The 24696-nt window shown below is 50.5% G+C and overlaps 1 protein-coding gene across 2 annotated transcripts; it reads left to right on the forward strand.

The window, feature by feature from the left end:
• Nucleotides 1-729: 729 nt before the first annotated feature.
• Nucleotides 730-23617, forward strand: GTPBP1 (GTP binding protein 1). Of its 2 annotated transcripts, XR_005058180.2 has the most exons (13): nucleotides 730-1145; nucleotides 4117-4228; nucleotides 10263-10443; nucleotides 10983-11331; nucleotides 14150-14273; nucleotides 15123-15237; nucleotides 16721-16865; nucleotides 16997-17179; nucleotides 17908-18043; nucleotides 18659-18837; nucleotides 20089-20289; nucleotides 20996-23296; nucleotides 23516-23617. XR_005058180.2 is itself a non-coding variant. In XM_017664056.3 (12 exons), the coding sequence occupies exons 1-12, from the start codon at nucleotides 954-956 to the stop codon at nucleotides 21086-21088; spliced, it is 2010 nt and encodes a 669-aa protein (XP_017519545.2). In that variant the 5' UTR covers nucleotides 730-953; the 3' UTR covers nucleotides 21089-23617. The 2 variants fall into 2 exon arrangements, 1 of the variants encoding a protein (XP_017519545.2); XM_017664056.3 differs by having other exon boundaries at nucleotides 20996-23617.
• The last annotated feature ends 1079 nt before the right edge of the window (nucleotides 23618-24696 follow it).

The following is a 24696-nucleotide window of genomic DNA, read 5'->3' on the forward strand; positions in this document are numbered from 1 at the left end:
CTACTCTCAGTTTCATCAAACTTTTCAGACTTTCGAAACAGGAAAAGACACTAAAATTTGTGCTGATGGTATTTTCGATTGAGTTTTCCAAAGCTGATGACACTGTGGAAGACTCTCCATAGGAAACTACCTTAACAGACCCTAGATCTTGGCTTCACAGCTCACAAGCACTGTGGTGCTTTTGGCTTCTGTTTAGATGGTTGACCTTTTTGGGTCCTGTATTTGCTCTCTCTTCAGAGCCAGTGAATGGAGAATTCACCTTAAGGTCAGCGTTTAATTAATTACTTCACTGACTGGTATAATATTCCAGGCATCGATCCTACTATTAAAATTGCCTGGAGGTTGCCAGGTCTGACCACGATCCTCAGGGACCGCTCGGAGTTAAAGAGGGAGCCGGCTTGTGCAGTTTACTATCTGGGTGGGCGGTGGCAGTAGGCGCGGGTCCTATCCGGTGACTAGATTGGGCCTTGCCCCTGTCCATCATCAGAAGGCTACGCGCCTACTGTTTTGCTGTGTGATTTGCAAACTGAGTACAGCCCCTGGAAACCGGGGGAGTGAGAGGCGGTGAGGGAATGTGCGTGTATTTCCCTGCTATTGGACAGCTGCTATGTCAGTCATAGTGTGCGCTGCTCCCGTTGGCAGAAAGGCTCCAGGCAGCTAGCGTAGACATAGTGCTGCCCCCTCCCGAGCTGTGATCAAGACTCGTGACGTCTGAGACATTTATTGTTGGGGTTTGGGCCTCATTATTCATTAGGTACTTGAAAGGGCTGCAGCGACTGGTGGCTGAGAGGCTGGCGGATTGTTTCTTAGCTAGAGACGTTTCACCCTCTAGGCGGCTGGAGGAGTTTCGCATAAATTAACTGATAAGGGGCGGGGCGGTGCCCGGCATAGATTAGGCAAATGAGCCAAGGAGGGAGGGGAGGTCGGCTACGAATTAGCTTAAGTTATTAAAGATGGCGGCGGAGCCGAGTCGCTCCCCGATGGACCCCCCGGTCCCGGCCTCTATGTTCGCCCCCGAGCCCAGCTCTCCGGGGGCGGCCAGGGCTGCGGCGGCTGCCGCCCGGCTCCACGGCGGCTTCGACTCGGACTGCAGCGAGGACGGCGAGGCGCTCAACGGCGAGCCAGAGCTGGACCTGACCAGCAAGGTAGGCCCTGGCGCCAACACTGGCGGGACCCCGCACTGAGGGGGGACCGGGCGGCGGGCCGAGTCGTCTCTGGGGCGACAGCGACGGCTGGGGCGGGAAGGGCTCACCTGCCTGCCGGTGCGAGACGCGCGGGGGGTTCCCGGACAAGGGGCAGCCCCGCGGCACCCCGCACCTCCGTCCTTCCCCGCCGCGCGAACCCGGCCTGCCGCCGTCGGGCTCCCGCCGAGATCGCAACCCCCCGCCTCCGCCACGTGGAACGGGAGCGCCCGACGCCAGCAGCGCCCCGCGCGGTACCACCTCCCCGAGACCGAGGGTGGTCCTCTCCCTGGCCTGTCCACTGCCGCCGAGGGTCATAGGTGGTTTGGGCAGCCGGAATGGAGGTGCTGGAGGATCAGGTGGTTCCAGGGGAGCGGGAAGGCGCTGCGTCTCTTTCCTGGTGTCGGGAAAGGAAACAAAGTAGTCGCTCAGTTGAGAAAAGGATGTGTGAGAAATGTCTACTTTATGAATACAACCAAAACAAAATTGAAAGATGGGCATGACCCATAATCACGCCATGCTGGTTGTGGAACCTCGTCTTGTATGAATGGAATAATAAAGGACGTTTTAAATCGTGTCTTTTGAGCTTTTGAGAAGGTAGGCAGGAATTAAGGGCTCACCTGCTTGGCATTCATTGTGAGTGATAAAAAGATGGGACTGGTGTTTTGAAGATACTTAACATTGCAAAAGGCAAGAATGCCAACCTAGCAGTCAGACAGGCCAGGTTCCCTTTCCCGCCCTGCCACTTAAAAAGGCTCTGTGACCTTGGGAAAGTTTCTTAACCTCTCAGTTCTCCAGCTACTTATTGTTTAAGTACAGATGCGTTGTGAAAATGAGAAACGTATATGACATGTTTAAAAAAAAAAAAAAGAACGAAATAACAGGTCCAAGGTGGAATCAACTACTTGCCCCCAGGATAGTTGCCCCCAGGATAGCAAACCAAGACTTCCGGCAGTTTCAGCCATTCCAAAGTGAAATTTTAAACCACTCTAGAATATCCTGGTCAGCCCTAGTGAGGTAATCAAAGACCCTCAGCCTTTCTGTAAGGAAAGTAAAGGTATTGTCTAAATAATTCTTTCTTTTGCTAATAACCTCCTTGTCTCGCCCCATTTCTGCCTATAAAGCCCTTCATTTGTACAGCTCCTCCGAGCTCTTTTCCACTTGCCAGATGGGATACTACCCAGTTCATAAATTGTAGAATAAAGCCAACTAGATCCTTAAATTTACTTGGTGAATTTTTTTAACAGACACCTAGTATAAAGCCTGATACATGCCACTCAATAAATCAAGTGAACTGAATAACTGATAATTCCCTGTCCAGATGAAATAACAGCAGATGGGAGATAGAACACCAGTACTACTACAACCTGTTGTTGGGTAGTTACGATAGGGATGTTTATGACTTTTGTGACTTTTCAAAGACTTTGGTGGCAAAATTGCCTGAAACTTGACCTAACCTGGAGAGAACTTTCCCCTGAAACCTGAGCAACCAGTTTCCAGCTGTGCTCTCTCCCTTTGGTCTCATCTGTGTGCTTAGCACTCTAGCTTATTACAGTGGTCCTCTCTTGTGCCTTTAATGCCATAAATGAGAATGGCCAAGCTTGGAAGGAGAAATGTTTGAGGCAGTGTGACATGATGCAAAAGACCCAGGCTGTAGTACCCAGGTTACAAGTACAAGGTCTAATGAGTCAACTTGGGAAGTTGTAAAAAAAAAAAATGCTCTCCTCTCAAAGGCATATAAGCTGGGTATTAGTACATGGTCAAGGTGCTGAGGAAACCTGAAAACACAATGGGAAATTGCAAGGCAGAGTTGCAGAGGGAGTAGTACCTTCATTTCCTGACCAACTTATTTAATGTTCCGGAATAGAGAAGTGTTACTTAATCACATAGCTGGAGAAGTCCTCCTATTTTAAAGTGGACAAGCTATGTATCTGTAAATATTGGTGATATTGAAAAACTGACATTGCAGGAGAAGAAGGAATGGGTTGAATAGATTGATTCTTGAAGAAAAGATTAGAAGTTATATATGAGTTTATACATTTGCTACAATTAAATGTGGGGACCTGAGGCTCTGAGAGCTTCCAAAAGGAGAAACAATTAGTGAACCGTAGTGGATAGTTTCATGCAAGAAGGTTTTTCTGGGAATGACTGGGTGAAGAAAACTGTAATTTCCATTTACAGAGCAATGAACTAGATGTTTTACATTTCATCGCATTTGGTCCTTACAGTGGCCTTAGGATGCAGGTAGTAATATTTCCATTTTGTAGATTAAAAAACTAAGACTCAGGTTAAGCTCTTTGTCCAAGGTCACACATGAGTGGTGAGAGAATGGGATTTGGCATGCCTGTTGGTATATGGCCTCCCCAAATAAGTGGTTGGTATTTTAATGTTTTGGCAGAAATTTGCAATGTGATGGTATCAATACCCACTCTAGTGGTGATGGTGTTTGTTTGCAGCAGTTTTTACTGCGGATTCCTAAATGATCAAGAATTCTCTTGTTATTATGGAAAAAATTGGCCTTGGTGAAGGGCATGACAGGGTATGAGATCTCTGTGAGTTGTAAGCTGCAGGTGGAAAACTTTGACATGTAGGTGTGAAGCACTGCTCATCAGTTTCTGTCCACAAGGCCAGCTTCTCAGTCATTGTGGGGCTTGCCCCTCCTGTTAAGGGAGGGAAGCAGGCTGCTCACACCCTCTTTTCTGTGGGATGTGGTCCCCACATACTCGTTTTAGTACATCATGTAATTCAACTCATGTAAGGCCTTAGGTTCCAAGGCTATTTAAGGAGAGGCAGAGAGCGCATGAGAGGGCCGTGTAACTATTTTACATTAGGGTGCTGTGGGGTTCAGTCAGGGTCTTTGGTCAGGCTGTTGATCTGCTTGGGCAGTGGTGCTCTTCTAGTAAGTGTGGTCCTAAGGTGTTGGTTTCTCTTCTAGCTGGTTCTAGTGAGCCCTACATCAGAGCAGTATGACAGCCTACTTCGGCAGATGTGGGAGAGGATGGACGAGGGATGCGGAGAGACCATATATGTCATTGGGCAGGGATCAGGTGAGCATAGTTTTCCTTTCACTTTATTTTTTAAAAATCATTAGAGCACATTTTCCCTCTTCTGTCGAATTTTCCTATTCATGTGTCCCAGGTGCAGTGATTCTTTAGTGTCTGCAGAACAGTTTCAGAGGACATGAAAGTATAAAGCGATGATGTTAATTCCCACCTTGACTTTTAAGGGTTCACATTCCAAGTGATTTTACAGATGTATCTTTTCTCCCTCCGGTATCTCCACATGCATAAAGGGAAATGAAGCACAAAGCAAGAGGCTGCTTGAGTGAAATAATAAAGCAAATCACAGGTCCACAATTAAGCTTTCCCTGGGCAGTCTAGGTTCTCCCCTCCAAGCCCGGTTTATAGATGCCATCAGGACTTACTGCCTGCTTAGCGGAGAACCTCTGTGACTCTTCTTGATGTCAGCAAGAAAAGGACATCCAGAATTCCTCTCTTCAGCAGGGCTGCCTTGCCCCAGACACTGACCATTTGGTGTGCGTAGCTGTGATAACAGAGGTCTTCTCTTCTCCCTGTGAGATCTTGTCAAAGATGTAGGCTTGTTACCATCTGGCTGGGATTTGTTGTCCTCTAGCCCGCTAACTCCACTGGAATGGGGCCCACTGTTTTAGAGGAACACAGCCCCCATGACAGAATCTCAGATTATTTCTTGGGCTCTTTCCCCCTGGTTGTTCCCAGTTTATGCTCTCAATACAAGGCCTGCCTGCCTTCATCTTCTTTAGACATTATCTTTGCCAAAATGGCAGCTGGGATCGTTAATAATTATGGATTTAGCCCGCATCAGAACTTCTCTCTGTCATAGTAGCAGGAAGTCCTAAATGCCTTGATGCATCATTAAAGGAACAGTTTTCTTTGCTGAATGTAGTCTTTGTTAAGGCAGGTAATAATTCTTTTGTAGTCTGAGTTTAAGGTGGAGGATATCTCAAAATCATTTTTTATTTGATAGATGTCTACTAAGTATCCTCTAAGGGCTTGATACTGTTGCAAAGTACTTGTGGATACTTAAAGCCTAGTCTCTGTCCCAAGGAAGATGGCATAGACACAAATAACCTCAGAAAACTGTATTGGAAATGCTGCAAGAGTGACACAAGGAAGAAGGATTTGATCTCCAAACATTTCTGTGCCTTCCTTCGAAACTTCTCACATCTATCCTTTCCTTTTCATCTTTGCTGCCTCACCCCCACCCCCTCCGGCTTTGGGTCTTATCGCCTTGAAGAGGGCATGGTCTGAGAGATAGGCAAGCCAAGAGGTTGCCTGTCAGGAAAGGGAGGAAATTGGTTGGCATTGTCAGGTTCTACAGAGACAGCAAGGAGGGTTAGGTTCAGAAAAAGCCATTTCATTTGGTGACTAGGGGGTCGTTGGTAGCTGTCTGAAAGCTTTGTGTGTCAGGTGCACGGCTGGTCTGCTGTGGTGGGATGAACCATTCAAAGAGCACTTCATGCTTGTAGAATTAAAGAAACCACATCTAGATCAATTGTGACAAATTTGGGGACTGTTCTTTGAAGAACCAGCTTCTTAAGACTCCCCTGCCCCCTTTATTCTTTGATGTGTACTCTTAGTGAATTTCACTACACCTTGGCAACTGGCAACTAACAAACCCTCCTATGGCAAAGCATAAGATGATGTCAAACATTCATTAACCCGTCTACACACCCAAGCATTATTTTTGCATCGGATGCTATTAGATTCTTAGTGACTCCTTCCTGCTGGAATTCTTGAGGAGTAGAACAAGATCATCGCAGGGTAAACAAGTAGAACATCAAACAGGGTACTGAACCAGATGCGAGGCCCCCAGGGGTCAGCTTCATCACTGACTTCCTGTGTCTGCCTGGTTCTCCATCTCTGTTTACCACTATCTTCGTCTGTAAAATAGGGAAGATGCTATCTTTCTCCACCCTATCTCAGAGAAATTATGTATGGATAAATTAGACATTAAAAAATTCTAAGCAGAGCAGAGGAATGTGCTCTTGAAGTATACATTCTTAATTTAAGCTTGATCTTAAAGGGAGGCGGTTTGGCCTGGTAGTTCAAGGTCTGAAGCTTGGCAGATCTGAGTTTGCCTTCTGGCTCTTCTCCTTGTCTTAAAATGGGAATAATGATAGAATCTATCCCAAGATGTCATGGTGAAGATACATGCTTGACATACAGTAAGCATCATATAAATATTAACTAGTAACAGTAGTTGCAGTAGTAATTCTTTAAGAGTTCCAGGTTATAGATGTTTTTCCATGAGATTTCTTTCAGAATGAACCTTATTCGTTCCGCAAATATTAAGTCATTACTTTCTAAGAGCCAGGTACTATTTTAAAAGTTAAGGGAACATAAGAGGAGTGTTAAGGGGGGTCAGGAAAGTCTTCTAAAGAGGAGGGATGCCCCTCGACTTGAAACTAAAGGATAAATAGGAGTTTTCCAGATAAACGAAGGCAGTGGTGAGTGAGCGGAGAAAACCATATGCCAAAGGCACAGAGATATTGGAAGTTGTAGAGTACAGTTGACCCTTGAACACCATGGGGGTTAGGGGTGCCAGTGCTGTGCAGTTGAAAATATGTGTGTAACTTTTGACTCCCCAAAAACATAACTACTAATCTCCTACTATTGACTGGAAGCTTTAATGATAGCATAAATAGTCAATTAATACATATTTTGTATGTTACATGTATTACATACTATTTTCTTATAATAAACTAGAGAAAAGAATATGCTTTTTAAAAAAAATTTTCAAAATTTGCCAATATATTTATTGGAAACAAATCCATGGGTAAGCAGACTCACACAGTTCAAACCCATGTTGTACAGGAGTCAACTGTATTTGGTGGACCAAAAGTGATTCAGTAAAATGGGAGTGTGGAATTATGAGGTTGGGAGTGTCAGGAGGTTAGGTGGGACAGGTAGGCAGGAACCAGATCTTGGGGGTCTTTGAAGGTCATACCAAAGCATTTATACTTTCATTCTAAATGTTGGGGAGCCTTTGTGGTGCGTTGAGCAGGAGAGTGCATATAAAATAGGTAAGTTGGGGCAGGATGGAAATCTGATGGGCTCAGGCATGGCTGAATATGTGGCCTTTAGTAGTTGGACCTCTGTGGCTTTTCTTCTTGGCCTTTATCTCTTCAGAATAAGAAATGCAGTGCATGCTGAAGGAGGATAATGTGATTTCTGGGTTCCCTGGGTGAACAAAGTGACATTGGTGATTGCCCCCTGGTGTGGAAAAGAACTGAAAGCATTGCTTTTCATTGTATCAGAAGCAGGGAAGGTTGGATAGGATTTTGGGTTCTGGCAAGTGTGGCAGGCCTTCTCTTAGGAGCACTTCCAGCAAGCCCTCCTCTAACCCAATTTTCTGAGCCCAGTTGGCCGTGCCTTTAGAAATTCCTCACCCCAACTGCTCCCTCTTTTGTTCACTGGTTTTGCATTTTACAAACATCTGGGGACTTGATACAGGAAAGCCACCCCTCCTAGGGCATTCGTAGAATGTTTGAGGTCCCTGCCCTAAAGATGTGATACATATAGTGGGGGAAAGACATGCATCCAAACCGAACACTATTCCATGTGGTACTGTGCCTGGTAAATGCTGGAAGGGAGCAGAATGGCCATGATTTTGACAGGTAGAGATGCACTGATGGGCTTTCTAAGATAGGAAGTGCATAAGCAAAGGTGTTGGAGCTGGAAAAGTGCAGGGAACATGGCAGGGATGATGATGAGGCCACTTGCGCTGGGACAGAAGTGGGGGAGGCCTTTAAAAGTTGGAACTGAGTGCTGCTGGGCCCGGGGAGCCACTCCAAGGCTTTGACTCAGAAGTAACAACATCAGACTATACTTTGATGAGGCATGTGTGTACAGGATTGATGTATTAAGACCAGTTAGGGGTCTGTTACAGTGATTGAGTTAGACTAAGGTCCTGAATCTGCCTGGTGGCGTTGGATTGTCAAAAAGGGAGTAAGGGGACAAGGAAAGAGGGTAAGGTGTATACAGCTGGAATCAGCAGGACTGTGATGACTGTTAAGCATTGGTGACAAATAGGGAAATCAAGAGGAGGAGCTAGTCCAGCATTAAGAAGAAAGCTTGCTAGAGGAAAAACTCCAGGTTTGGAATCAGAAAGCCCACGCTCACATGGCCCCTCTGCTCCCTACTTGCTCTGAGACTTATCTGGGTTTTGTGTACCCCACTGTTCAATGGGACCGGTAAGGCTCACTGCATAGGATTGCAGTGAGGACTTTAATGCTTATTGTGTTGGTTTTTGTGCTGTTGTTTAGGAAGAGGGTGGGCGGTTGAGATCAGACATTGGGCTTCTAGGAGTTGTCATCCAGGCAATTAGAAATTAATTCTGGAGCTCTAGGAAGAGCCCAGCACTGGAAATGAATGTTTTTGATATTCAAGTTGACAGTTGAGGCCATAGCATGAGATGGCCAAGGGGACTGTTCAGAGGATAGAGAAGAGGGCCTCTGCCTGACTTTGGGAAAAGACTAGCGATTAGGGAACACAGCAGGAAGAGGCCGCAGAGGAGAGGAGGAGCTAGAGGGCGGGTGGGGAGAGGACAGGCATAGGCAGGGGGCCCGGGAGGGGAGTGCCGCAGGAAGCAAAGGGAGCAGCCAGTCACCTGCTGGGGGGGATGTGGGAAGGGTGCTGGGTGAGTGGTCAGTCGGCTGCCGATGACCTGAGAGCTAGTCTCTTCTGGAGCCATCAGATTCGGAGAGCAGGTGGTGAGGCAGTACAGCCCACAAATCCACTGCTCTTTTGAAATGGTTTGTTGGTAAGAGGAGGAGCAGAGGTGGTGGTGGTAGGAAAGGGGGGGTAGATTTCCTTTTCGCAGTTTAGGAATGACTTGAGCTTGTTTGTACGGGAAGTGGGTGGGTGGGAGAAGGTGAGAGAAGGTGCCCTTTGGGAGGCCTAAGAGAGAAGGCGTTGGGCATGTACTCTGCTGGGGATTAGCCAAGGGAAGGAGCAGGTGCTCCCAGACCAAGAGGCTGTAGGGAAAAAGAAAGGAGCTACTGTGGGAATTAAGTAGACACCTGTGGAAAGCCCCTGAGGGACTGTGCACAGTAGGGTCTCAGTAAGTGATTGGTTGACTGGTCTGTCCTTCTGTTTGACTCCCTTGCTCATCCCGAGCTCAGATTCATTTTTCTAGGTACTTGCTGGATATTTCACCTGAGCCACCTTGGTTAAAAATCTGGCCCTAAAATCATTCTTCAGTTCCCTCCCCATTTTCCTTTGCCTCCTGCCTCATTATATCTTGCCTGGATTATTAGAATTATTTCCTCACTGGGCTCTCTTTCTGGTCTCTGGCTTGCCAGTGCACACTTTCTACTGCTGCCCAAGAGGTCTTTCTAACCCATAGCGATCTGACCATGCTGCTCCTCCGCCTAAACCCCTAAGGCTTCCCACTGCCTGGTATATAATGTTGTCTTGCTGCTGTCTGTCATCTGTCTGCTTAACTGCTTCCACCTCACGTGGTCTCGCACTACTTGACAGCCTGTTCCCTGCACCAAGCTGCTTCCTGGTCCCTGAATGTGCTGTGATCTGCCATCTCCATGCTTTCTTGCTCTGCCTAGGATGTCTTTCCTCCTTTCTCTGCAGGCCCACTTTTCACAGTTGAAGACCCAACTTGGAGTCAGCACCCTGCAACACTAACCTTAGTGTCCCTCAGGCAGTGCTGGTTGTTCACCCTTTATATTCTCTTTGTACAGCCCTCAAGTAAAGCACTCAAGCTGTATGGCAATTGATTAATTTCCTGTCTCTCCCGCTGGGCTGTGAGCTCACTGAGGACACCTGTATTACCAGTACCCAGCATGAGGCTTGGCATAAAACCTGGGCGAGTCTCAGTGATTACTGTTCAGCGAATTAATGTATGTCCTGCTTAATAGGAAATGTGGCACTATTATTTATTAGCTCTGTGTGTGTCCCAAGTTTTTGAAGAGTATCAGGTAGAGAGAGCCTTGCTCTACAATGCCTGGAGTGGAGACTTTGTTAGAGGTGGTTGACTGGCTGGCTTGTGGGTTGGGTAGGCTGATGTCTGGGCTCTTGTCACCAGATGGGACTGAGTACGGGCTCAGTGAAGCTGACATGGAGGCCTCCTACGCCACAGTGAAGAGCATGGCAGAACAAGTAGAGGCCGATGTCATCCTCCTGCGGGAGCGTCAAGAAGCTGGGGGCCGAGTGCGTGATTACCTGGTCCGGAAACGAGTGGGAGACAATGACTTCCTGGAGGTCAGGTGAGGAGGCCTCAGAATAGTGCAGGGGTCCCCTGCAGCATGCTCTTGGGGTCTAGGGCTTCACAGAGAATGATGATTGAGTCTTTGACACGTGGCATATCAGCTTCACCTCTTGTCTTTCTGAGGCATGGAGAGAGTGACCAGAGGCATGAGAGCTCCATTCTCTATTTATGCGTTCCCCCATCCCTAAGTATGGACGACTGGCCTTTGCGTGGGCTGTTTTCTTTCCTAGTTGCCTGTGAGGCTAGAAAGCAGGGTAATGGAGGAGAGCATTTTGTGCCTCTCTTGGCTTTGGGGCTCCTGTCTGGCAGCTTTGAGGAAGCCAGTAGAAGTTAAGGGAGAAAGCTATTGTGGTGGGACTCCACTGGCTTTTGAATAACTCTTTCTGTCTAGGAACGTTTCCAAGGTGCTCATCCATGATAGGAGGAGCTGTGAGCAGGAGAGGCTCAGGGGAGAGCCTGCCTTACAGATCCAGTTATTGGGGTTCACTTCACTTACTCCCTAACTCTCACCTGGATGTATGGTTCATGTACACACAGGGTAGCAGTAGTGGGAAACGTGGATGCTGGCAAAAGCACACTTCTGGGGGTCCTGACACACGGGGAGCTGGACAATGGCCGAGGCTTTGCCCGCCAGAAACTCTTCCGCCACAAACATGAGATTGAATCTGGTCGCACCAGCAGTGTGGGCAACGACATTCTGGGCTTCGACAGTGAAGGCAATGTGGTGAACAAACCAGACAGCCATGGTGGCAGCCTGGAGTGGACCAAGATTTGTGAGAAATCCACTAAGGTGATTACCTTCATCGACTTGGCTGGCCATGAAAAATACCTGAAAACCACTGTCTTTGGCATGACAGGCCATTTGCCTGACTTCTGCATGCTCATGGTAAGTGTGAGGGGCTCCTGAGGAGGGGGCTTCAGCGGGGTTGTTTGGGGTGGGGCTATGTGCAAGTGTTGGCACGCAGTTGTCCTGAAACACAGGCCTCTTGGTTTGGGGCTTTGACATTGATAAGGATGGCAAGTTTTGCAGGAGTGCCCAGTCCTCTGAGCTCTTGGTCCTAAGTCAGGCCAGGAAGGGATCCCCTAAGGAAACGCCAGGGTGCCACTTCAGACCTCTCTTGTTTTTTGTGGAGGCATACAGGAGGGTTTCTCCTGCGGCTTGCTTAGTACCTTCAGAATTATTTTCTTTGGGGTGGCTACTTTGAGGAGGTGACACCAGGCAGCACCCTCAGAGAAGGGGAGACCTGGGGAAGAAATGGAAGAGAGGACAGACAGCAATCAAGAGGGACCTTCCAAAGCCTGGGAGGAGGACTAGCGAGTCCACAGGTATTTGTTGAGAGGCTTCTGCATGCCTGAAGCTGCAGCAGTGAACATGGCCGTCCTAGAGCTTAGAGTTTAAAGGGTGAACTTGTAAGCAGCTCATCGTGTAGATGAACTGAAAAGGCAAGAGAGCAGAGGCTTGTGGTAGGGTCCTGTTGCTAAGCTTACATTTGGGTCCCATTGATCTTCCTCCTAGGACAGAGTGGGAGTCCATGAGCCCCGTAGCCTTGCAGATGATGTGACGGCTTTCTCAGAGAGCGCGCAAGCAAGCCAGTTTTCCTCTGGCAGATCCTTCCCCAAGCCCTTCCCCATTCTCCAGTTCCTCAGCTGTCTGTATTAATAAGTATAGTAAACACAGGCATCTGTTCAGAGCAAACTTGATCAAGTTGCCCCACAAACACAGGTTCTCAGACAAATTCTCCCCAAACTGGAGAGCAGAGAGAGGCAGCATATGTACAAACACTCTTGTCGGCTCTCTGCCTGAGGTCCTCAGGATCCCCATTTCTTTGAGCATTTCAGGCAGCAATACCGACCATGACCAGGCTAAGGAAGGCTGCTCTACAAGAAGAGGTCCCAGTGGAAGAGCCTTCGGGCATACTGGGGGGACTGTGGTTGCCATTAAGAAAGACATTGTATTGTATACTTGAAACTAATATAAGATTGTATATCAGCTATACGTCAATAAGAAAAGAAAGCTATAGAGACCAGTTTAAAATGTGTTTTTCTGCGCTGCAGTGAGCAAGGCCTGTTAATGGGAATACCTTCACCCCTGGTGAAATGTATATATTATCTAACTCTTATGCCATGCTTCAAATATAAAAAAACTTCTCTAGAAAACAAATATTTCATTATTTTCATGGGGGTGGGGGGAAATCTTTAAAGTTATATATAGACAACATAGCAATAGAGCATTTTCTTATTCCAGTTGGGAAGAACAAAAGCAAAGCACATCTGGGTTGGATAGGAAAGGTGGCTGCAGGGAGTGGGGGGATCGGGCAGATGGCCGTGGAGTTGTCTTGGTGTCGACAGACGGGAACATGCGTGCAACATCTGTGCCCGTTGGGTTGGGGGCTCACCTGTGAACTGTGGTGCGCCAATGAGAGCATCGCTTAAAAACACTCTGGAATGTATGAAGCACTATATAAATACGTCATGGCAATTTTTATTTTAATTTTGTTTTAGTAAGTAATGCTTTCATATGGTGCAAAAAAATAAAATAAAATGGGCTTATAGTAAAGTCTGCCTTCCTCCTCGGTCCAGTTTCCTCCCAGAAGCAACAGTATGTCCAGTTTCTTATGTAAGTTCCAGAGATATTTTGTAATCATACGAGTGTATATATTCTCTTCCTCCAATGTCAGGCATGCAGAAAAGTTGAAAGAATAATATGAATAAAAAAAAATTACACACGCAGATTCAGTCATCATTAACATTTTGCCATTTGTATCTGTATCTGTGATGCACACATAATGTGTATAGTTTTTTGGGGTTTTTGGCTGAATCATTTGCAGGTAGCTCATGGGCATTGTGACTCTTCATCCGCAAATGCTTTAGCGCACAAGTCCTAAAAGTAAGAACTGTCTCCTGCTGTTGTTGCAATCGAAGTGAGCAAGAGTTCCCTAGTATCACCCAATATCTGGCCTATAAGTATTTACATGATCTCATATGTTCTCCAAATGTCTTAAAGCTGCTGTCAAACAATGATCCAATCAGTTCTCTTTCTGTGGTACTCTTTTGTCCCCTTAAAAACATACAGAGATGATCCCACAGTAGTAAATAAGAGTTTTCTCTTTTGTATAGTCATTTGTTACATTTTCTTGGCATACTTGTGCTCTAATTTATTTAACCAGCCTTTATAGTGATGTTCAAAACATTTATGTTAGGAGAAGGAATATTAATAGTCACAACAGGTGCCATCGCTTGAACACCTAATTCATGCTAGTTGTGTGCTGAGCCTTTGACACGTTGTGACATTTAAACCTCAAATGATCCTCTAAAGTAGATACAATTTCCACCATCCCCACCCATTTTTTTTTTTCATCCCCACCCATTTTATAGGTGGCGAAACTGGGAGCCTAGGGTGTTAAACTGAATCTACTTTGATGACTGGACAGTTTTCCCAGACTTACCTGGTTTTGACTTTTTTTAATGTTTCCGAGTCTCCTCAGATTTAGATAGCCCACATTGTAGAATCAGAGGTGAAAGTGATCTGTACCCAGGCCTACCTTTTATCTATAGCCATTTTTGTTCTCGAACCAAGGCTTCTTCCCCTGTATCCTGTTCTGATGGAAGCCTCAGAGATGGGAGTTCTCTCTTACTCCAGCCTTCTCGGAGCCCCTGTGCCCCCTAACTCTCTTGCCTTGACAGATTTTTCTGTGTTGGGGCAGGTGGGCAGCAATGCTGGCATCGTGGGGATGACCAAGGAGCACCTGGGATTGGCATTGGCACTCAATGTGCCTGTTTTTGTGGTGGTCACCAAGATTGACATGTGTCCTGCCAACATCCTGCAAGGTGAGTGAAGCCTGTGGTTGATGTCAGTCTGTGGGGCTGTCCCATCCAGTGGCTTCTTGGTCTGTGGCCAGGGCTTCAGCCCAGAGTCCTGGGCTTCCTTGTCTTATGCACAGAACTTGGCCTGAATTTCCATCAACCTATAATCTTCTGCTTCCTCCCCTATTTAGCTCTTAGTCTGAGCACAGCCTAGAATTATCCCCTGCTCTTTGTTCCTTCTGGTTCCAAATGCAGGATCCTTAATCTGGCACCTCTTTCTGGTGGGCCCAGGCAGAAGAGGTTGGGTTTTACCATCTAAACTATATATAGAGAACATTTGGGTGTTCAGGTTCTAATTATCTTTTACCACCGAAGGCTTCAAAACAGGTTTGCAGGACTAGGCCTTCATTCATTTCTCCCTCATTGCTACAGATAGTAGAAAAGAAGTGGAGAGGAGGCGTCCTTTTGGAAGGCTTCATAATGACTTCTGTAGTGGTCTGAATGTCCTAGAGATACTTCTGTCAGATAAATTTTTATCCAGGAAGCAGAGCATTTGGGGAAGAACATCATCCTTCTCATGGATCCCAAAGTTATTTGCTTACAGGATGCAGGTCTTCTGGAGAAATCTGATGGGTCTCTGATTTGTAACCTTAGCAGACAGGCCCCATCTGTGTGCTCTTTCTACTCTAGCAAGCACGTGCCCACCCAAAATTTGAATTCGCTGTTTGCTTCTCTAGGCATTGTGGCATTTAACACTAGTCCATCTGTCTCCTGCTTGCATCGGTAATGCAAGAGGGACACAGAGTGACCCTGTCTCGCCCTGGCCATAGAGAAAGCTGCGCCCCCTCGTTCTGTTCTGTTTCATCCTTTTAGAAACCCTGAAGCTGTTACAGCGCCTGTTGAAGTCACCAGGCTGCCGGAAGATCCCTGTGTTGGTGCAGAGCAAGGATGATGTGATTGTTACAGCGTCTAACTTCAGTTCTGAGAGGTAATGGGGAAGGGGGTGCTCACTTCTGTGCAGGCACAGATGTTGGATGAAATAGAAGCATCTGGTGTCAGCTGGCAGGAATACAGGAATTTGAGAGAAATAAACCTGCAGTCTCCCAGGCTGGCACAGGGGCTGTATCAGGTGACTGAGATTCTGAAGTGCTGGCGTCGCTCAGGTTGGAACCCCGAGCTGAGACTTCGGTGTCTTTATTTGTGAGATGGGAATATTATCCTCCCTGTGGGGGGCTCTTAAGCGTTGGAAATGATGTATATGGAACACTTAAGCACTGTGCTTTGCTGCTGTGTGATACACAGCCATTTTTATAACTTATTAATTTATTTATACTGTTGTTTCTCAAAAGCTCTCTAATCACACATCAGTGTTGGCGTTTACTTATTCATGTACCCTTCGATTCCATAAATATTTATTGGATGTTCTGTGCTGGGCTCTTCCTTTAGGCATTGAGGATTTGGAGTTGACTCAGGCACAGCGCTTGTCCTCAAGGTGGCCAGCTTCTTGATCAGAGATACTCTCTTGATAATAGTGAATTTCGTTAGCTTTACTACTTCTCCCAGAGTCTTGGGGCTATTGCGGGGCCTTCTGCCCCCTGGCTTGGTCTGTAGTACAGACCCAGCGCAGCCTGGCACTGTGGCCTGTGGCTGATGCCGTCTTCAGTACCATCAGTCGGCCAGCAGAGGGCGTATGTTTCACCCAGCCCCATTTCAGTTCACTTTGTTGAGCGCCTGTTGGGTGTAGGTGCTGTTCTAGGAGCTACGGAGAATATATAATTCCTGACCTTGAGGAGTTTGATTAGCCCTGAATAGGAGATGTGGAAGCCATTGACATATCTCTGATGGAAAATCACACGTGTAACAGAGACACCAGAAGTTCTCTGTGAGTTCAGAGGAGTGAGTGCCCATTGGGAAGGTTTCCTAGAAGCAGCAGCATTCTAGGAAAGTTAAGAGGGAAGGTCAACCAACATTCTAGTTGGTTAAGAGGGAATGAATTCAGGTAGGAGGATCAGAGTGAACAAATATGTGGAGCAAAAGGTACTAAGCTTTTAGCAGAAGGGAAAGTTCACTGGTCTGGCTGGAATACAGGAATTCGAGAGAAATAAACCTGCAGAGATGTTGGGAGGAAGGATGCCGGCCGTCTCCTCTGTGGTGGAAGGGCGATCAGGGATTCTAAGCAAGCGTACGTGCGCCCTAGGAAGAGGAGGCAGGCACGAGAGCCTGCTGGAGGTAGGGCGGTCGAGGACAGAGAGGAGGGGACAGATTTCAGAGAGAAAACTGAGAAAGAGAAGGCCTTGGAGCAGGTCTAGCCATGAGTTGGTAGCTGGGCGGGGGCTAGAGCCCTGGGAGTGGGTGACGGGGCAGTGGGGCCCTTAGCAGCCGGTGTTCCAGGACCCCTGCTGTCCCCACCCTGTCAGGTGGGAGCTGGCCACCTGAGCTCTTCTCTGGCTTTCTCTTCACCCTCCACTTAGGATGTGCCCGATATTCCAGATCTCCAACGTTACAGGTGAGAACCTAGACCTGCTGAAGATGTTCCTCAACCTCCTCTCCCCCCGCACCAGCTACCGGGAGGAAGAGCCTGCTGAGTTTCAGATCGACGACACCTACTCAGTCCCTGTGAGTGGTTTCTGGGGAAGCGAGGAGGGTGGGAGGCTGGGTGGGCACTTCTCACAGGGTTGCTGTGGGAGGTACATGGTGGGGAAGGCCTGAGTGGAGATGGACTTACTGGGCCAGAGTCTTCTCTGCAGGGTGTGGGGACAGTGGTGTCCGGGACAACACTGAGGGGCCTAATCAAGCTGAATGACATGCTGCTGCTGGGCCCAGATCCCTTGGGTAACTTCCTGTCCATTGCTGTCAAATCAATTCATCGGAAGCGCATGCCTGTCAAGGAGGTGCGGGGGGGCCAGACGGCCTCCTTCGCTCTCAAGAAAGTAAGTGTCAGCAATCCCACACCTTCCCTCAGGCTGTTAGGCTCGGCTCTGCGCCGTCTCCAGTCTTCCTCGCTGCTCTGCAGGGCAGGGATTGCTGGTCTCACTTTTACAGATGAGGAGTTGAGGCTTAGAGACCCTGAGTGACCTGCCTGGGAGCGCACAGCTAGTAAGTGCCAGAGCCAGGACTTGAACCCAGGCCTGCCTGCCTCCTGCGCTCTGCTCCTCCCTCCAGTGCCTAAGCAGGGTGCCCCAAGCTCATTGGTGAGGTCAGAAAGGCACCTTTCTGCTGTACAGAGGGTCCTCCATTGGGGTGAATGCTAGCTCTGGGGTCACCTACTTTCCCCGCCAGCCAAATGAACCAGCAAAGCGGGACTTTCTTTATTCCCTCCAGTAGTCATGTTGTGCTTACCCCGCTCTGTCCACCTGAGCGCTTGTGTATCCTTTGCACACTCACCACCACTTCTTACCTGCCCTCCAAGGCAGCTGAAATGCCATGTCCTGCATGAAGCCTTCCCTGACCCCCACTAGCAGTGCTTAGGCATCCACATAGCACCAAAGTTGGCCTTGTATTATGCACTCTAGAAGGCCTGTGGTCTAGTGCAGTGAGAGGACAATGTCGAGTTGGGATGGTCCCCATTCCCAGAAGGACTCCTGGCCCTCCAGGACCAGGGGTTGGAACCAAAAGGCATTATTGCCCATTGAGGTCTTGGATTCCCTCTTTCTTTCAGATCAAGCGCTCATCCATCCGGAAGGGCATGGTGATGGTTTCCCCACGCTTGAATCCCCAAGCATCCTGGGAGTTTGAGGCTGAGATCCTCGTCCTCCACCACCCCACCACGATTAGCCCACGCTACCAGGCCATGGGTAGGTGCTGGCAGCCCAGGAGACACCCCCCGCCCCCCACTCTAACTGCCTTACCAAAGTGCTCCAGCTACCCAAACCCTGACGTTTCACTTGCAGCCAGGAGTCAGGTTTCTGTCTTGTTCAGTGATGCCATCCCTCCATTCCACCCATGAGTTGCAGTGTTTTCAGTCCTGCAAACATTAACCCAATGCTGGCTCTGTACTGGGTTCTGGAAATCCAGACCTGCCTCCAAGGCCCTCATTCATTCCTTCAGAAAATGTCTGCTGAACGTTGCTGTGTGTCAGGGGCGTCACCAAGGCTTTGAGGACAAAGGCAAGATGGGCAAGGACCCTGCCATCAAGAAGCCATTAGTCCAGAGGAGGCTCACATGCAAATAGGACGCCCTACACTGGGGATCTAGGGCAGTGGGTCCAGGGACAGGTCAGGTCTAACTGAAGGAAAAGGTGGGAGAGTGTGAGCCAGGGTCAGATCCGAGAGCGGGCCTCCCTCCCTCTGCGGCCCTGAGGTCTAGCCTGCTGCAGCACAAGCCTGCTCCGTGCTTCCCCTCACTGACTTCCTCTCTCTGAGGCCACCGGGCAGCTCCAGCCTGTCCTGACCTCTCGGCTCCCATGGCAGTTCACTGTGGGAGCATCAGGCAGACGGCCACCATTCTGAGCATGGACAAGGACTGTCTGCGCACTGGGGACAAGGCCACTGTGCACTTCCGCTTCATCAAGACCCCCGAGTACCTGCACATAGACCAGCGGCTGGTGTTCCGGGAAGGCCGCACCAAGGCTGTGGGCACCATCACCAAGGTATGGCCAGGTAGACCTCCTCGCCTGGCCCCAAAAGCACCAGGGGCCGTTGCCGTTCTAAACCACGAGACCACAGGAGAAGCCCTGCAGACTCTCCCTAACTGCCATAGGCCTTGGCAGAGCTGGGACAGTGCCAAGGTGCAGCCTCCTGCCATCTTCTCAGCTCCCCCCAATAGGTGTCCGTGGGCCCCCCAGCTCCCCAGGCTTTGGTGGTGACTACAAGAGAGACAGTGGGTTTGAGGCGTGACCATCCTTAGGAAACTGGGGGGATGGAGTCCAGGCCTAGCCAGGGGGCCTCCAGTGCTGGGCACAGGCTCCAGTGACCTGACTGGAGCAGCATCTTGCAGCAGTGGACCCAACTGGAGTGACCGTTCAACAAATGGGGGACGTGTCTCGAGCTATTTGTCCTGGAGCCCACCTTGTGCCCTCTGCAAACTCTGCCCATGGCCTTGATAGAGTGGTCTGACCCGTTCCATCAGCCTGTCTGAGATCTTGGAGTCAGCCACCAGCTGGCCTTCCCTCTAGAGCAGCCTTCCGCAAGGCCATCCGTGGAGCCCCTAGGACTGCAGTGCAGGCGGGTGGGGGTCATGTCCTCAAAGATACCCTCACCTCTGGGATCGGCTGGGAGTTTGGTGGAGGCTGCCAGTGCGCTGCAGTGCCCTGGAGATGCAGCCCAGCCTCCAGAATGAACTTAGGCCCCAAGGGGAGGCTCCAGGTCTGACCTTCCTGGGTTAGAGAGCCATACTCCAAACGTTGCCAGTTGCTGAGACATCGACTGGTCTCTTTGGGAGGCCTGAAGTTAAAAATTGCCCCAGACTCTTTGTTACAGGGCAGCAGGAGATATAGTTGATGCCCTGAGGAGTTTCAGCCAGCTTAGCAATGAAGAGAGCCTCAAGTTCAGTTCACCAGGCTCCAAGCAGGCTGGACCCTGGCCTGGGAGCTGGGCTGAGTGAGACAGGGCCAAGGTTCGCAGATTGTCTGAGGAAGACCAGGGCAGGGAATAGGACGGAGCCTGGCTAGGCTGGGCTGAGGCAGGTGAGACGTCAGACCAGGCCGTGGCAGCCTTGGGCCACTGAGTGGGGATCAGGACACCTCTTCACCCCACTGCCCCTGTCATGGCCCTACCGCCATCTGCCTCTGCCAGGACCAGCCAGGCCAGGAAGAGGAAAGTTCTTGGGAGGGTGGCCGACGGCTGAGCAGAAGCCACTGCCCACAGCTCTAGCCTCACCCTTACCCCCTTGGCTCCTGCAGCTCCTCCAGACCACCAACAACTCCCCAATGAACTCCAAGCCCCAGCAGATTAAAATGCAGTCAACGAAAAAGGGCCCCCTGACGAAGCGAGAAGAGGGGGGCCCCTCTGGCGGGCCGGCAGTAGGGGCACCCCCCCCAGGAGATGAAGCTTGCTCTCTAGGGGCTGCACAGCCGGCGGCATCGAGCAGTCTCCAGCTGCAGGTGAGTGTGCTTCTGGGCTGGGCCTGGGCCTCTGGCCACCTCCAGGGAGCGGGGCCGGAGCGGGTTACTCCGGGCTGTGGAGGCAATGGGAGAGCCTTAGTCAGCCGGTACTGGCGGCCAAGTCATAGGAGGTGTTTCCCACAACTCTTGGGTGCTTCCCACAACTCTTGGCGCGTACGTACTATGTAAACGTGAGCTGTTTGTTTCATAGGGCAGTGTTCTCAGACTTCTGAGGTCTGGCCGACACAATATAATCAGGCCTGATCAGCATTTGAGGGATAGGCGGCCTTGGGTCTGGTGTCAGCGCGGCTCCTGCTCAGCGTGTCCTGCTGGCTCTGTGTCCCTGTGCTCTTGGTGGCCCCTCACATGGCTCCTTCCAGGCTCCATCGGGAGAAGGACGCTTCCGCCTGGACTTGTCCTGCTCTCTTTCCCGAGTTGAGCCTTTGGTCTGGCCCTGCCCCTGCCTTTCTCCTTCCACCATTAGTGGTGGCAGATGTTCGTTCCTGCTCCCTCCAGCGTGACCCATCCCCCTGTGAGGGAGGCTCTGTCTGACAGAGGGAGGTGTCATGCTCAGGTCACACAGACTATTGCTCAGCTAGGCTAGGACCACACAGCCTGCCCGCCCATCTCCCGCTGCCTCCCTCTCTCTGCTGTCCTCTGCTCCTGATGGACCACTGCTTCTCAAGAGCCTTCTTTCTCCTTTCAGCCCAAGCCCAGCAGCGGGGGCCGGCGGAGGGGGGGCCAGCGTCACAAGGTGAAGTCCCAGGGGGCCTGCGTGACTCCTGCCAGCGGCTGCTGAATCTCTCAGCCTACCCCCACCACCCCGCCACAGCTCCACAGGATGGGCCAGACAGCTCTGACCACCACCCGCCCTTCCCAGGCCGCCTTCGGAGCCTCATCACTTCCCCACCCCCATTTTCCAGGGGGGTTGTAATTTATAAGCTGAGAAGGTGGCCAGACTTCTGGAGGACTGACCATCTCCCACCCTCCTCCTCCCTGCCTTCTTCCTCACTCAACTTTTTTTGTACATCTGGGCCCTTAGTTTTTATTCTTTTTATTACATGTCTCTCTCTCTCGTGTGTGTGGGTGTGCTGGTGCAGGGGGGCGGCCGGTCAGGGCCCTGGCTGTCTCTCTTCTCCTCTGTGACTGGCCACCCGCCCCCAGGAGCAGGCTGCTGGGCCACCCGCCTGTGCATCTCTGGGGGAACCCCTGGGGGCCATCAGGAGCTGAAGAGCACCCTCCTTCCCTGTGCATGGAGCCGGACTGGGGCTGAGGGCTTCTTGGTGTAGGTGTCTGCTGCTGCCCGAGCAGTGAGCCCTCCTTTTGGGAATTCGGGGTTTAGCAGGGTGGAAAGTGGTAGCTTCCCCTTTTCTTCTCTCCATTTTTTCCCACAAACCCCAAGATAGGCACTGCCGAAGGCTCCTAAGTCATGACCTGTACATGTGTGGAGAGGAGAGGCATTTGGATTGTAGAATTTCCCCCAACCCTAACTCTGACCCTTGCCACTGACCCAGAGACAACTGGTGGGTTTTCTCCCCCCTTTGAGACAATCCTGTGTTTGCCTGGCTGGCTGGGGACGACCCCCGCTCTGCTGGTTCTGAGCTGGAGGCTTTTGTCTGGCTGCCCCTTGCTTGGACTTTGGCTCTGAATCTTGTTGGGCCTTGGGGCACTGACGACCTAGACTGGGGTCGGCCTGCTCAGGGTCATGCTCACTAGCACCTCTTGTTGGTGGGGATAGGAGGTGTTCCTCTGAGCCATGCCAGGACTGGACCCCCTCTTTCCCCACTGCATTTTGCCACGTCGCCTCACCATGGCTGCTACAGGAGCATAAGCGTAAAGGATCTGATCCCCAGGTTTGGAAGTCCTGACTGGGGTGTGGGTGGGGGTCAGGGGCAATGAAAACACTCTTCCAGACACAGCACAGCATCCAGTCCCCTGGAGAATCTGCCCGGGGTAGGGGTGGGTTGCCCAGGCCAGAGATGGCAGTGTTGGCCCCAACCCAGCCTGGTCTGAGCTGTGGACCGAAGCCCTCAGTTTAGGGCAGAGATGCATTCTTTCCCTAGCTGGGCAGACACCCAGCTGGCTGGGTCCTTCCTCAGCCTTGCCTCCTTCCCCACCCTTAATCCTTCTCCCTTTCTCCTGCTCTGAACTGTTGATCCTGTCCCTCTCTCCCAACTATTTCTAGTTACCAGTGACCTGTGGCCATGGACCGACCAGACCAGGACACAAAATAAAACTTGTTCTAAGTTGACAGTGTCATGTTCCCTGCCCAGCCCGTGCAGGTGGAGGGGCTGCCTTGGGGGCCCCTTGCTCTGCCTGCCCTAGAGCCCCTGGCTGTGGAGCAGGGCAGGCCCAGGAGGTGCCCAGCTTCTCTCAGGCCAGCATGGCTTCAAAACACAGGTTCCTCCACCAGCTGGGACACAGAACACGTTGCCAGCCTCCTGTGAACCTCAGTTTCCCCCTTTACAGAAAGAGGCAGATAAATGCCTGCAGCCAGGGTTGTAAGGCTTCAGTGAAAAGGTATGTGTGGCCCTAGTGTGCCCAGCACATGGGAGGTGCCCTGTGAACGGGTACCGTGCTGCCTCCCACCCACACAGGCTTCCAAGTCCATAGCAGAGGCCAAGAGCTGGGGACAGGCTCAGAGGCAGAGCTGTGGCATTGCCGCATCTCTGCTGTGTGGCCGGGGCTCTGCCAGCCGTCTCCCTGGCTGTACTTTGCTGCAGCTCCCGTCTTGGGGGGAGGTGATGTTGGTTCTTCCCTTTCTGGTAAGGAAACTGGCGGTCAGAAGAGCAGTGCCCCACCGCCCCCATCAGGGGTGTGTGTGTGTGTGCGCGCTTGCCCCAGGCCTCACCCCCAGGCACTGCTCCACGTGGCCTTTGTCTACTGGCTGTTTCCTGCTTGCTTTGTGACTCTGGTTCTGCTTACAGGGGCTGCTGCCACTGGTGCCTTCGTAATAGGAGGGCTCCGACGCTGAGTGCCCACACCCCCTGCTCTGTCCCCATGGCAGGTACTGTGGAATGTGTGTGCCCACAGGACTCGGACAAGGCAGGACCTTTCTGTGCGAACTCTTTTGCCCCTATGAGCATAACCACTTTATTTACATTTGGAATTTGTGGCCACCACCATGGCCTCTGCCCTCACTCAGGTCATTGTGGCTCTCTGGTCACTAGGCTAGCACCTGCTAGCATAGGGCTGACTGAATACAGCGTTTTACTCTTGTTAACAGGAACTACAAAGATCCCCTTTAGGTCTCAGCCCTACCAACCATTCATTTGGAACAAAACACCAGCCCTTTCGTAGATGATAAAGAATAAAGTTGTTAACCCGATCATCTTGAATGGCAAATCCTGACCCTTCTATGCATTCAGCTAGCACGAGTGGTGTTTCATTCAGTCGGGATCGCTGTTGTGGCTTATTGGCCTCTGGCACAGAATAAGGCAACGACTATGCCGGGGAAGTATACGTTTGATTGGGGCTATGGGACTTAACCCTGGAGAAGGTGGTGTGGGTCGTGCCGGGAGGGGCTGGTAGGACTTGAAGTAGTGCACGTGGGCAGGGGGTACGTGCCTGGCCCAGAGGTCAGGAGCAGCACCGAGCCCAGATAGTGTGTGATAAGTTGCAGGGACTGTACTGGAGCCACCTGGGGATTTCTCCCTTGTTGAGAAGTGCTGGATGCAGAGCAGGTGTTGAATAAAATAGGGGCCAGTAGAGCAGCAGTCCTGGGCGGTGAGCTGAGGTCCAGCTCTTTCCCAGTACATAGAGTAGGGAGGGTTGAGTTACGGGCCCAAAGCCTCAGAGCTCAATTGTGCTCCACCCAGCACCCTCCTGTGGTGGTTTGCCCCAGACCCATCCCTACTGACCTGTTCCTGCCTTTATTTTCTCAGCTGTGATAGGGATCAGCCATCCATCAGGACAAGAGACTGTGCTTGAAAGTCTGGTGGAGGAACTATCCCTGGCCCTTTGAGCAACTCATTGGAGGCACTGAATCTGGAGACATACTTGCAGGGAAGGGCCAGGGCCTGCTCCACTGAGCTGGCAGATCCTGGCTCTTTTGGGACTCACCTTGTCCCGTCCCAGTACAGGTAGAAGGGGCAAATGTCTAATTCCCACAGAGAAGGACTGTCACACAGAATGGGGATGTGGTTAGTAGGGAAGTGGGTAACTTTTTCTACCTTCTCAAATGACAGAGATGCAGGAAGAACCTGCTTCGTATTGGGGTACCAATGTCAGCTAATCAACCCACCTCACTTCTTTCTCCTGCCAGCCAAACCCTGGCCCAGAATCACTAGAATAGGGTCTGCCTCAGGCCCCGCCTCTCGTGATTGCTGGGTTTTAGCTGAAAGGCCCAGGGTTTCTAATTAGAAGTGTTTGGAGCATTGTTTTGGACAAGAATTCATTTGGAACAGA

Source organism: Manis javanica, chromosome 10, assembly GCF_040802235.1.
Source record: "Manis javanica isolate MJ-LG chromosome 10, MJ_LKY, whole genome shotgun sequence".
Lineage (NCBI taxonomy): Eukaryota > Metazoa > Chordata > Mammalia > Pholidota > Manidae > Manis > Manis javanica.